Source organism: Fukomys damarensis, unplaced genomic scaffold (assembly GCF_012274545.1).
Source record: "Fukomys damarensis isolate Sample0158 unplaced genomic scaffold, DMR_v1.0_HiC HiC_scaffold_17, whole genome shotgun sequence".
Taxonomy (NCBI): Eukaryota; Metazoa; Chordata; class Mammalia; order Rodentia; family Bathyergidae; genus Fukomys; species Fukomys damarensis.
Window position 1 is genome coordinate 5,786,574 of NW_022900929.1, and position 14,173 is coordinate 5,800,746.

The 14,173-nt window shown below is 49.3% G+C and overlaps 1 protein-coding gene across 6 annotated transcripts in view; it reads left to right on the top strand.

The window, feature by feature from the left end:
• Mad1l1 (mitotic arrest deficient 1 like 1) overlaps positions 1-14,173 on the top strand; it is a 322,214-nt gene that overhangs the window by 50,706 nt on the left and 257,335 nt on the right. For all 6 annotated transcript variants that reach the window (XM_010612080.3, XM_010612079.1, XM_010612081.3 and 3 more), the window contains one exon: positions 5,476-5,562. In XM_010612080.3, the coding sequence (XP_010610382.1) occupies positions 5,476-5,562 (87 nt within the window). The remainder of the gene's footprint in view (positions 1-5,475; positions 5,563-14,173) is intronic.

The following is a 14,173-nucleotide window of genomic DNA, read 5'->3' on the forward strand; positions in this document are numbered from 1 at the left end:
TACTGCCAGTGATTGATAGTAATGTTACAGACCACAGTGATCTTCTGTTGTTGACATTGTTTTTTTGTTTTGTTTTGTTTTTGGTACCAGGGATTGAACTCAGGACCTTGAGCTTGTGAAGCAGGTGGCAGCATCATTGAGCTAAATCCCTGGCCCCTGACTCTTTGTTTTCAGCCTTCTCATGACTTCTGTTTTCCCAAGGTGGCATTTGGGGTTTGGACAGGTTACCTGATTTGTTAGAGGTCGAGGAGTTAATAGTGAGTGGAATTAGAATTTGAGCACTGATCTGCCCCACTTCCAAACCTAAGATGCTGACTCTGGCCTGCTTTTATGCTCCTGACAGTTTGCAGTTCCTGCCTTTTGGCAATGAGACCGTGACCTGTGCCTGCATCCCTGCCCTCTGAACTCGTGAGGTGTTTGGGCTGCATTCTGTGGGAAGTAGGATGGCAGCACTGGAGGGCTGTGCCTCCAGCTGACCCACTAGATGATTAGTACACCAGTCTTGTTCTGAAAGTTCTTAGAAATCCTGCAACACTGCTAATCTCATGCTAGTAGATTATTCTTTCTTTCTTTCTTTTTTTTTTTTGGTACCAGGGATTGAACTTGGGTCCTGTGCTTGTGAGGCAGGTGGCGGAACTACTGAGCTAAATCCCTGGCCTGAAAAGCATGTCTTTAAAGTATATATCTAGATACCCATCCTCAGGTTAAGAACAAGAACAGTGCCTGTGAAGATGTGCACTCTTCCCTAGTGCCCTCCATCTCCCGCCCCCCCCCCAGAGCAAGCTCCCTGTGTTGGGTGGTGCCAGGTAGGCTTCTTCCCCTGGCTTGCTCCCCGGGGTGCTGGTCCATCTTTGACCTATAGCGCCAGTCACATGTGCTGCTGCAGTCATGTAATTTAATTAAATGTTAGAGAATTGGATGCAAAGTAAATGTGTAACAGAAGTGGTGTTTCTGTGACAAAAACTTAAATGCTTTAGGAAGACTCCAAGGAAAATTCTGGAGAAATTGATGTTGAATGAGGCAAAATGACCGTCAGAGATTGACAAGAAAGGTTGTAAAATTTAGCATGGTTAGCAGTGTCCACTTAAAAGAAACAAAGTTAAAAATCACAAATTATATGTTGTGGATATGATTTATGCAAGAAAGTATAAAATGAAACTCCTTTAAATTTAGGTCCAGTTAGTGAGCCTATGTTTAAAGAAGTTTGCAGCTTGAGGGATAATTGTGTATTTTTATGTTCTGTGTTGAAATGTTTAAGACGTGTATCATGAGTCCGCTCTTAACCAGTTTTTGGCATCATCATTTGGCAGTCATGTTTATTTCAGACAGGAAGCCTTTCACCAATGTGTATAGCCCCATTTACAAGGCAGATTATTTGTGTTATACGTAGCTGAACATCATTTACGAATGATTTTACTTTTTTGTTATAAATGGTTATAGTTAGATTTTTGTGCATTAATTGGTCATGGGAATAATTTTTCTTTTTATGAAATTTTTCTGTAGTACCTGATTCTGCACTATAAGGTTACAGTGCTGAACTTTGAGAAATTGTTTATTAAAGAGCTACTGTATTTCCTTGGCACAGAATAATTAATGATTTTAAAGGTATCCAGAGAGTTAAGTCCCCCAGGCCGTTCTTGTCCTGCCCCCCCAGGAAGCCACTATTACTTTCTTCCTTATCCTTCAGACACCTTTAAAGCATGAATAAGTCAATATAGGTGCACAGTTTTTCTTTTATACAAATGGAGGCACAGTATACTCACATTCTGTTTCTTGTATTTTTATTTAGCATGCATTTTTGGAGCTCTCATATTAACATATAAAAAGATTCTGTGTTCCTTTCTCTTGATTTTACCCTGGTTCCATTGTATAAGTGGACCATAATTTATGTCATCAGGAACTTGGAATTTGTGACTCAGTGGTCTGAGTTTAGACCCAGCTGGCTTATAGTGTTCTAGAAAGGTAGTGTGGTTATTCCTTCCTTTGACTCAGATTTTTTTGCCTTTGATTGTGCCAGAGGGAAAAAAAAAACAGAACAAAATATAAAATATATGCTGCCTTTATGGAGCTTTCATTGTAGTTATGGAGAAAGATGGTGGTACGTGGCCTGTAAGAGTGAGATTTGTGCTGTGAAGGGGAGAGGTGCAGGAGGAGTGGCATGGAGAGTGAGGTCTGGCTGGTGGGAGGGTTACTTTTTTAAACAGAAGGTCAGGGCAGGTCCATCTGAAAGCATAGAACCTAAAGATGGGTGAGGAAGTGAGCCATTGTAGCTGCTGGGGGAAGAGCATTCTGGAAGAGATGTGCAATGGCCCTGTGTCAGAGTGTGGCTGCAGCTGAGAGCTTTTCAAGGCAGCGAATCTGAAAAGCATCTGTCTTCTTGTCCTGTCCTCATCAGGCTGTCTGGGTGATGGCCATTGATCATGAGCAGGGTGCCCTATGATGGGGGCCTGTTGGTGTTTCACTGTAGGGCTGCTGACCTGTGTGACCTGAGAGAGATGTGGCAGGCCCTGTGCTAGAGGCAGCACCAGTCTGCTGCTGCTCCTTGGGAAAAGAGTGGCTCTTCTGTATGCACTAGGGAAATGGGCAGCTTTGGAAGATGCATGGGCTGCATTTTCATGGTCCACTTGAGTGGCTTGAGAGATGCCTAGGAGATGAGTAAAGCACACCATGAGGCTGTTACATTGGGGACTGTATCTGGTTCCTTGCTGCTGCTTCTCCAGCTCTTTCCCCTTTACTCTGCTTCCTGGCAGTCATGAGGTGAGCAGCTTTCCTCCCTCAAACCCTTCTGCAATGATGTTCTTGCCTTGTAGCCAGCTGACCATGGATTGAAACCATGAGCCAAAATAAACCTCTCTTTCTTTAAGTTGTACATGTTGGGGACTTTGGTCACAGCAACAAAAAGCTAATACATGCATTGTCTACTGTGTGGCCAGGAAGTCACAGAGGGGCTGGAGCCCTGATGGTGAGACAGATTTATACCCCTCACAACTCCCCCAAAGCCTAGGTGACCAGTGGCCTCAGGACTGGAAAATCTGACATCCCTCTTGGTAGCCTCAGGGCTGGAGACAGCAGGCTTGGCCAGCCCAGGCAGCCTTGCCAGGGCCTGAAAGGGGAGGTTTATGTGCAATGTGGATTTAGTCCCTTCTCTCCAGGAAGGCATTAGCCACCTCTTCCCTGTCCTAGGCACTGCACATAGTCTGTATCACCCTCCCAGCACACACTTGTATTGACACCAGGTGAGTGCTTGTCACCCTTCTTACTGTCTAATGTTTTCTCTTCCTGTCACAGTGTACTTTTGGGAAAGTCAAAAACCCCATCTTGTTGGGTTGTGCCCCCCTTCCAGTCCGACTCTGGCTGGATCTCAGCCCCCAGAAATTTTAGACTGGATTGGAGGCCCTGGAGGTCCTGTTCTCTGGGGAAATTAGCACCCTGGAAGAGAGCACCAGGCTTCTCTTTGTTAACTGGTCTTACGGCTGTTGCTGTCTCATTCATTTTAGATGCTGGTGTCCCCTAGATCTGGTGTCTTTCAGACTTGCTGAAATGGGCACTTAGGGCTGACAAGAGCCATGGCATCTGCTATTAGAACCTCAAAATAGCTGCGGCTGGGCTGGAACTGCCTTTGCCTCAGAAATAAATCGGTGGGTTTGATCCCCACAACCTGCTGCTATTCTGCACACAGCTGAGTTTGAGTCAAAATTCAGCTGCAGATGGAACAGAAAGACTTTTTCCCAGAAAGCCCCCAGTTAGAAAGTGAAAGGCTTCGCAGCTGAAGCCAGAGTTTTCCGCAGCAGCTGTCACAGCTTGGGCTGCAGTTGGAACTGTCATATTCCTGTCATCTCTGTGTTGGAAGCTCCCGAGGCCCCGAATGCCTCTTACTTTGTAGTAGTAAAATACGAGTTTCAGAATGGACTGTCAGTGTTATTTTTAGGCCGTGATGGCACTTGGCATGACTCCTTCTAGTTACAAGCACTTAGTTAATCCCCGGAGTGCCCTGGGTAAGCATCTCTGAGTAGCTTTACCCACACACAGGTCAGGAGGCTTCTGGAAAACAAACACTCTTCCTGCCATTTGGGGGATATGGGCCTCTGGTCTCTGGATGGAGATGTGGGGAAGGCTGTGGCTGTGTGTTAATCTGCTCTGATTCCTTGGCTCACGAGGGCTCTCCTTCCCATGCGCAGCTCAGGATAGGCAGCCAGAGCCTGAGCTCCGCACCTCTCCCTGCTCCTGGACTCCAGGGCTCCTCCTTTCACATGTGCCCTTTGCCCAGGTGTGTGCCCGGCTAAGCATGTGTGGCGGGTGCCTCCTTTCATCAAGCTCCCTGCTTTTAGTGGGGTGCCATGGGCAGCTTTACTCACTCTGCTAGCTTGCTGTATGTTGATACACTTTCCTTAATTTTTTTGTTTTTGCTTTATGCATGTAATATATGAATTTCCATTGTAAGAAGCGTGCATGACATACATAAAGATTCCTTCATTGTCACCACTAAGCCCAGCTCTGACATGGGTGGCCTCTGAGACAGAGTTGGTGTTCCTTCTTGAACAGTATGTTGCGCACTGACAGGGATCTGATAAGATGTGAGAGCATGTGGGGTGTGTGGGGCCCAGCAATACTTTCCTGGCAGCTCAGTGTGTCAGCCTGCTTGCAGGGAGGGAGCAGCTGGAGGCACGGCCTTTGGGGCCAGTGCAGGGTGCCATGTCACCTGCTCAGGGAATCATTTGGAGACAGGGCCTAGGTTGTGGGTTTCTGACACATATAGCCCCACACCTGCCTTCTCTGTGCTCTTATACTCCCATGCTGAGGGTAGTGAGGAAAGCCAGTGTGTCCTCAGGCCCTGCACCCATGCATGTGTCTGGGAATGTCTGCTGTGAAGTCTCAAGAGATCCTGGGCTCATGCCCTGCTGCAGTGCTGGTCACAAGACGTGGCTGTGTTGGGTCTCACTGCATCCATGGATAGACAGGACTTTTCACAGCTGTGCACTGCCTGTCAGTCTCAGCTTCCTCACCTAAAGGTGGAACCAGTGAAGAGCAGGGCCGTGGAGCACTGGCCGAATAGTTTTCAGTGTTAGGAAGTGGCATGTGCATAGGGAATTGCGTTTCTGCTCTGCCCTTTGTTGCTGCACACACTGTTGTAGGGAAATGAGGAGAGGAGCCAAGTCCTGCCAAGTGTAGTCTTGGTTTGGGGCATTGGGTGGTGTTTTGCATATGTCCTTTCATTGGCACAATGACACTGTATGAGGTGTATCGTCCCTATTTTTGCCAGTGGGATAGAGTGAAGGCTACTAAAAGCAGATAGCCCATGTGGTATGTCTGGAGGCAGGCTGCCCTTGGACTCAGGCCATGGCAAGTGCTCACCGAATGGACTTATCCTGGTCTGAGTCATAAGTGGCTGGTGTGGGTCCTGGCCCTCTCTGTTGTGTGCAGGCCTAGGTTCACTTCTGGCATAGCTGAAACTGAGCATGTCTCTTTATCCCTCAGGACCCCGGAAGACCTTTCCAGATTCATTGTTGAGCTGCAGCAGCGAGAGCTGGCCCTGAAGGAGAAGAATAATGCCATCACCAACAGGTAGGCTGGTTGGGTACCTGTGGACACATACTTGTTTGGGTAGTTACAATGGTGCAGACTGGTGCCTTCCTGGTTCATGTAATATATTAGTCCGTTTTTCTTTGCTGTAACGAAGTACCTGAAACTCGGTACTTTTTAAAGAAAAGAGGTTTATTTAGCTCATGGTTTTGGAGATTGAAGGGCATGGCACCAACATGAACTTGGCTCTAGTGAGGACCCTGTGGCAGGTGGCAGGGTTTGTCACCACCTAGGGAGAGGGAGGGACTGAGTGTCCTTCTTGCACAGCAGCTCTCATGAACTCTAGCTATGGGGTTTGACAGTTGCCTGTGTCCCTTCTGGGGACAGCATCTTCCATGACCTATGGACCTCCCATGAGGCCTACTACCCAACACCACCATACTGCGGAGCCCCTGAGGACACGCTGAAGCATGGGCAAACCATGCCACTTGGGGATGGCCATGGGGTTTGCCTTGGTCAAGATGGTGGGAACGGTGGGTGGGGAGAGATGTTGCCCAATATTCTCGCTGTGTCGTGGTAAGACTCAGCTTGGGCACTGTGGTAATTGTCACACTGCTTAGTCACCTCTGGATCCCTGATGATTGGCTTCCTAGCTACTACCTCTTTGGTATTGAGTGTTCTCATCTTTGCAGCAGGCTGTGGACTTTATCAAGTGTAGGAACCTGACTCTAGGGATACAGGTCTCTGTGTGGACTTGTGTCCTTACGGAAGGCCTGCACAGAGTGTTCAACCTCCTGATCCCCTTGATGTGAGTGACAAGCATCTTGCCCAGCTGGTTTGAACCATGTGTCCCCAGCCTATCTGAGAGGGGCAGCTGCAGGGTTTCTCCAGGCATGGTGTTAGGGTTTCCTCCTGATATGGCATGTGTGGTATCTTTTCCAACATGTCATCTCCGACTCTGGCACCCTTTGGGTGTCTTAGGGTTCTCTTTAGTTCATTTCTGACACTCCTGGGAACTAGTAGGTTCTAGGGCTCATTCCCACAAGACTAACTTCTCTTGGGTGCCAGAGGCAAGTAACAGATCCTCAGGTTGCCCACATTTTTGTCCAGCTCCAAATTTAGGACATCCTATGTCCCCCTCCTCAGATTTGATGATGTCCTGAACTCGGGCAGGTGCCTTACTTTTATAATCCTGACTTATTATGAAGGCTCTAACTAGGGAGGAGCTGGATAGGAGGTTGCAAGCCGCACTGAGGGCATGGTGCTTCCTGCCTGGGAAGTGCATCCTCCCGTCCGTCCCTGTGATCACCAACCCTGAAGCTCCTAATTCTTGTTAGGAGTTTTCACAATCCAGTCTCCAGTCCTTGGTTCTGTAAGTAAATCTGAAAGTTCCCACCCTCTCTGAACCACTGGTCTTATTGTAACCAGCTCCCATCCTGAGCTCTGCGAGGCTACTTCATTAGCACAAACCAGATATGCTCTAAAGGAGCTCATTGTGAATGACGAAAGGCACTCCTGTCACCCAGGAGATGCTTTTATCAGGAGTGAGGACACAGGCTAAGGATGGACTGTGCTCTTTTTATGTGCCTGGGCTCTTGTCTTCTTGCCCATCATTTGGCTGCTCAGACTGGTTTCTCACCCAGGCTTGGGTGTCATCTCCACAGGTAGGATGGAGTGGCCTCTTTTCTGGAACAAGGACACATTTTCTAGACCCCCACCCCCACCCCAGATCCCCTTCATTGACTAAAAGAGGGCCATGTGCTTACCGGCCCCAGACAATTATTGACAGAGAAGATGGGGTTGCTGTGATGAGCTTCAGGTAGTCTGGTGCATGCTTGAGTCACCTGTGATGGGGGACTGCTATGTGGCTTGACCTGAGATGAGCAGGGCCATAAGGCCATATGCCAGTGATATGGCTGATCTGTGAGTAGCTTCTGGAGCCAGTCTCTTTGCTGTTGGTTATCATGTTGCAGCCTCATCTTCCCATGGAGATAGTGTTTTAATAATTTATTAATAGCCAGAAGGAAAGGATTCTTATTTTGGGGGCTGATGTCACTTTGAAAATCGAATTTTAGAAGCAGCTGGTTATGTTGGACATAATCACATCAATTTACTTTATAAAGCTCAAATGATAAAGATTGCCTTTTGCTTTCAAAGCCACTGTCAGATAAAACAGGCATGAAAAGTGATTTGGAATTAAAGCTTCAACATTTTGCTGGGTGATCCTCTTCATTTTACTCTGACAATGAAAGAGAATGAGCTATCAATGGAAAAGAACCTTGTCTGCATCTTTCTTCCCCGAAACAGTAAGGTGTTTTCTGCTTTTAACTGCTTTGACCTGTACTGGCAAGCCCAGGTTCTACCCCGAGAACCACATGGAAGGGGAGGCATGCTGCATGTCTTGCTAAACAACCTGCTTGTGGCTGAAAGTATGGACTAGACCAGCCCTTTTTGGGGGGGTCAGTTTTGAATGGATTCTCTCTCAGAGAGCTGCCTCTGCCATGGGCAGGCGGTCTTTGACTCTAGACCATTGCCCACCTCTCAGGATCCCTGGACTCCTCTGAGAGCCTGTGTGGCTGCCCTGGGTGGAAGGCAAGTTTCAGGGTATTATGTAGAAGTGTTCAGTGCTTCATACTCTTCTGCAGATGAGGCACCTGTTTTACTCACTTTCCATCACTGGGATAAAGTACCTAACACCACACCTTAAAGGAGGGTTCTTTTGGGTCATACTCTCAGAGGGTTCAATCTACAGTCTGCTAGCTATAGGGCAGAAACAGCACAGTGGAAGGGTGTAGTGAGGGGAAATGGTTCAGTGTTTCCCATGGTGCTGGGAAACAGAGAGAGACCCAGGCCCCGCCTCCTAACAGCACATTTAGCCATGAACTCATTAATGGATTCACTTGTGCGTCTCATGCCCCATAATCTCCTCACCTTTCAGCATTCCCACCTCTGAACTGAGTGCCACCATGCTTCTTTCTCTGTGGTATTGCTTGGTCCCTGAGGATCTGACATGTGGCCCTGTCACACGGGTGGTCTTGTCCACTGTCCTGTGGGGCTAGCAGTGGTGCCTCTCTTGTTCACAGACAGAGCTGGTACCTTTTGTCCTGGAAGCATTGGTGTGCTGTTGCATGGCTGTCCTGCCCTTCACAAGCCCATTGCTGGGTACTTTTCTGTGGTATTTTGCTATTTTAAACAACACTATGGTAGACTTTCTGCAGCAAGGTCCTTGAACACAGACTTTCAAGGATGAATTCTGCAGTGGGGTCCAGATGGCCTGTAGATCAGCAGGGACTGGTTTCATGGAAGACAATTTTTCTGTATACCCAGTTTGTAATCATCCTGGGTGTTGGGGAGCTCGGCTTTAGAGGGCAGGTGGTATGTATCCCCCAGGGTATAGCTCTTCCCCGAGCAGTAGAACCAATGCTGGTCTCAAGCACCCTCATCTGGGTGTTACAGTTCCCTTCTTAGCCCATCTGATATGTGGAATGCCCATGTCTTCCTGCTCACCTTCTCTGTAAGCATGCTGTCTGCCACACAAGAAGGTGGAAACTAGAAAGTGAGTCCCATGGATTGTTCTCCTCCTTGGCATTTTCCCTGTGTCCCAAAGGCCTGGCTTCTGTGTTCTCTTTGTGGTACCGTAGTAGCTCTGGCCCATGGCCAGCTGATTCAGTCTTTCCACGGGTTCTGAGTGAGGGTGGCTGCTGGCTAAGGGCCGTAAGGAGAAAGTACTTCCTGCCATTGAGCTGTATATGGCTTCACCTGGGGATAAGGCAAAGCATGGTTCTGGATTCCACATTGGACTGAAATTGTCTTTTTTCTTTTTTGATTGTACTGTGGATTGTACCCAGGGCTTTGCACATGGTAGGCAAGTATTCCACCACTGAGCCATAACCCCTGCCCCCCTCCTTTTTTCGTACCAGGGATTGAACTCAGGTCGTTCTGCTTGTTAGGCAGGCGGCGGAGCCACTGAGCTAAATCCCTGTCCCATCCCTGCCCTTTAAAAAAAATTTTTATTTTGAGATAGGATCTTGCTAAACTGTTTAGGCTTGCCTTGAACTTTGAGATCCTCCTGACTCAGCCTCTTGAGTAGGTAGGACTGCAGGCTTGCATTGCCACACACAGCTACAAATGGTTTTTCTTAATGCTTTGCTGCCCTTTGGGCTGGAGCCTGGAAGCCCAGTGGGTGGGCTGGTGCTTCCTTTTGATCATGGGCTGGCATTTGAGAGATGGGAAACTTTCTGAGCCCTTCCAAATGGCAGGAGATGGGACACATACTCCCCTTAGAAGAGAGGGAGGACCCGGTGCTTTACATCATTTACTCAGGTGCATTTCCTTATCTTGGAATGGAGAGAGAGAGGCTCTCTGTAACACCCCTATGTTCACCGCCCCCAGTAACCTGTGAGGACACAGTTGGTGTTGAACATGGTCCTTAGCTGGCCCTGCAGCTGGGGAAGGGGCAGGTTCTTCTTCTGTGGGCCTGGGTGGCTAGCAGAGCATCAGTAGGAGTCTTGTCAAGGAGGGCTGTATGTTGCTGTCACAAGCCCTCAGGCTGGGATCTCTGTTTCCCTTTCTTTTCTGCTCTGATAGCTCAGGACACCACCCATGACCAGCATGAGTGTCTGGCAGTGCCTGTCCTGGAGCTTGCTTCACCCCCAGCTTCAATCTGGCTACCACACAGGAAGCCTAACCCTTTCTCCTGCCTAGCACTTACTGTCCTCTGAGTGTGATTATGTCCCTTTTCTACACCTGTCTGCTCCACCACCCACCTTCTGTGGGGCTGGCTGGACAGGCACTCCCACCATGTCTAACGGGAACCTAGTGGGTGCTGAGATAGCCTTGGCTGTCACTCCCTGTTGGGACCTGGTTGATCTGCTAAGAAAGCAGTAGACGTAAGGCTGGGATGCAGACCTGTCTGTCTCCACAGTTTGAGGATTGTTATGATTTATATCAAGGACCCCCACCCCCAAGCTTCATAATAGGGGTTTGGGGAGGTAACTGAATCATGGGTGTGTGATACTGGATTAGTCCATTGATGGGTTTGTAGCTAGGTGTGATGTTGGGAGGTGAAGCCTGGTAGAAAAAGGTTTGTTATGGTATATATCCCTGCTTCTCCCATGATGGCTGCTGCTGCCCAATGCCATGCCAATAGCAAACCTCCTCTGCCATGCCACCCTGCCGTGGAGCCAGCCCTCTATGGGCTGAAATCTCTACAAGCTGTGAGCCAAAATAAACCTTCCCTCCTTTAACTTGTAGGTGTTGGATATTTTGTCCCAGCTGTAAGAGAGTCATTAAGACAAGGGTGGAGGCCGGGTCCTGAGGTGCATGTGGCTTGGCTGCCATCCAGCCCTTCATCATTTCTCTCCCTTAGTGGAGATGGGGGCTGCAGACCCGCGTGCTCGGTGCTGTGCAGCCTGTCTGGTTTAAGGTACAGCCACTGCAGAACCAGAGAAGAGAAGCTGCTGAGAAACAGAGGCATGGGAGCACTTACCTGCTGCCTGCCTGGCCCATGCCAGCTGGCTGGCCTGGCTCTTTGGGCCGATCAGCCCTATGTCCAGTCAACCTTCAAGGGCTCCCTGATCATATCTGGCTGCTCTGATAGCTGCCTTTTACTTGGACAGTTGTAGCCCCTGCCTTTGGGCAGAAAGCTGGGGCTGGGGCTGGAGCTGTCAGGAGACCAGCCTTGCAGCACTTGTAGTCCTAGTCTTTCTGTACTCCATGGAGCCTCGGCCTGGCAGGACCACCATCCTCCTTGGGGCCTAGTATCAGGCCCAGGCAGCACATGAAGGAGATATATTCTTGTTCAGTGAGGGGTGAGAGGAGGCTGTCACCACGTCTCATGTAGCAGAGACTGCCATGTACTTGGTTGCTGCGTTGCCTCCTGAGATGGCATTAATATCAACATCACAGTAGTAATTCCAAGTGTGGCTCTTCTCCCACTGTTTGTCCAAAGCAGTTAGTCATCCTCTCGGACCTGCTTGGATATGAGGCCTTGTCACCTGTGTCAGCTGCTCTCTGTGTGAGTTAAGGTGCTCCTGAGCTATCCAGATGCTAGCAAGACCAGTGATAGGCATGTGAGATTCATGAAGCTGGGCTGTGCACCTGCGTATCCCACGGCATGGCTGATGGTAGTGAGTGACGGTTGGCTTTGTGCATAAGCTCCCAGTGTTCACATCCTGGCTCCACCTCCAAGGAGCCTTTGTTCTTAGATAACTTTTTAAACCATTGTCTCATTGCCTCACCTGTCAGAATGGTGACGATGATGGCATTTGGCTCTGTAAAGGGCCTAGGAAAGTACCTGGCTCCATTGGCAAGTTGTTAGCCAGTTACCATGATTATCTTTGATATCATTGTAAGTGTCTGAGGAACTGGGAAGAATTGCTCCTCAGGGTGCTTGGGGCACAGCACCAGGGGTTCCTCAGCAGGTGCCACAGGTGAGCAGCTAGTCCTGTGTGTGTGTGTGTGTGTGTGTGTGTGTGTGTGTGTGTGGCCAGTGGCGATGGTCAGGTGTTGGGTTATGGGTATGTTTCAAAGGTGGAGTTGGTGGAATTTGCTGTGGCACATTTATTTGGTGGGCAGAGGAAAGAGTGAGTGATGACCTGAGCTGGCCTGGACTGCCTGCTTAGCTGGGTCCCCTGCCAAGTCTCATGCTTGTCCCAATGATGAGCTCCTCTTTGCACACCAGCTGGTCCCTGAAGTTGTCAGGGCCCCAGACAAGGCTTTGCCATGTCCATTTGGCTTTTGGTTCCACTTGATGTAAGTGGACTTTGGCAGAACGTGTCAAGCCAGCCCTGTCTAATGGGCTGTTGCTATCTGTCCTTGATGGCAGCCCCTACAGTGCGTGTTTCAGGGATGCAGCAGGTCCACTTGCTGTTAGCGCTGCACCTGTCACCTGTGGTACAGGCCAGGCTGAGTGCCATGGGGTGAAGGGAAGGGTGTTGCCATGCGTTCCTGTGTGTTGAGCCCCACAGACCTGGTGAGCAGCCGTAGGAGGAGCACCTGGTAAAACCTGAGTTCCCTCTCTGCAAGACACAGGAAAGAAATGATCCAGCAGATGCAGATTTCCTTTCCACTGACTTGGGCACTCTGATGTTTTTCCTGTGCTTGTCTGCTGCATTCCTTGTGGAGTCTGTGGGAGGTGGAGCCATCTGCCTGTGCCCCTGGCTTCTTGCTTCTGTCCAGTGGCCATGAGCACAGTTACTCATATATTTCTGATACCCAGCCCATCTGTCAATTTTTTTGTTTGTTTGTTTTTGAAACAGGGTCTCAGTATGTATTTCAGCCTGGTCTTGAACTCACTGTGTAGCCCAGGCTGGCCTCAAACTTGCAAAAAGTTTTTTGCCTCAGCCTCCCAAGTGCTGGGATTACAGATATTCACCACCATGCTGGCTTGCAGCCACACTTTTCTACACTTGCCTGCTCTACCATCCACCTTCTGTGCATCTGTATGAGGGAATTCTTAAAATATAAGTCTGGGGATGGGGGTGTTGTGCATGTTGTACCTCAGCCTCTTTGTCTCAGGTGCCTCAGGAGCTTAGATCCCCACCTGGACATACACATGTGGCCCAGTACCCTGAGGGACTCCTGCACTGACTGGCAGCTGTGCCTTCCTCCCAGGCCGCTCTGCTCTCAGCACTGTCTTGGGACTCAGCAGCAGCAGGGTCCTCTTAGGTCACTTCCCTCTTACTCATGAGGGCCACAGCCACAACATGTCGATATCCCATGGCCTGAGAACCTCTGACTTTGCCTGCTTGTCTGTCCCTTCTGCTTTCCTAATCTGTCAGTGGTCATCTGTTCTGGAACATGCCGTGCTTGTTGGGGCTTCTGCCCTTGCTGACCTTCATGAGGTTTCTGTTCAGATGTCATCTTGCTAGGACCCTTCCTGCCCACTGTGACAGAAAGCCAAGTGCCCCTTCCTCCTTCCTGGCTTTGGTGGGCTTCATTGCACTTGTCAGATGGATTTCTTATATTTGTATTGTGTGTTTCTTCCAATTACTCAGTTTATGTACAGGGGCTTTTGTCTCTGTGCCTGGTGCCTACTTCTTGCCGCCAGGGGTATCTGTTGAGTAAGTGAACATCTTCTGTACTCCTGATGTCCCACCAGCTCCCTGAATGGGGGTGGTAATGGCTCTGTGGGCTTTCATGTTTGGAGGCCATGGCCTATAGAGTCTTCCATCTATCCTCACTCTGGTTCCTCTCTGTTCCCTTTTATTCCTCTCTCTACCCTTCTGTTACTGCTTTAGCCATGTGTGTAGCAGCTAAGGTGGCTGAGTTGGTGCCTGCGGGTGGCTTGGCATGGGCCGCCTTGCCTCTTCCTCTCCTTTCCATCCCTGGCCTGCTTACTCTGGCTTGCAGCAGATGAACAGGTTAAAACTGTCAGCCCAATGTCCCACTAGAGTATGTGCCTTCCTGCTAGTGGGGAATCACACAGTTTCCCTTTAAGTGTCACTGGGGAAGCTGCTCTGCCCTGGTCTGTGTCTGCTATCCTTGAAGAGATGGTTGCTGACCATATCAACCTAGAGCCACTGTGGGGAGGGAAAAAACGTGATACACTGTCTGTGGGGAGGAGCCAGAATATGAGAGTATACAGATGCCCAGCACACACTTTTACGCAGACGACATGAAGTGTGTTCAGTGGCACAGATGTGTGTGGATT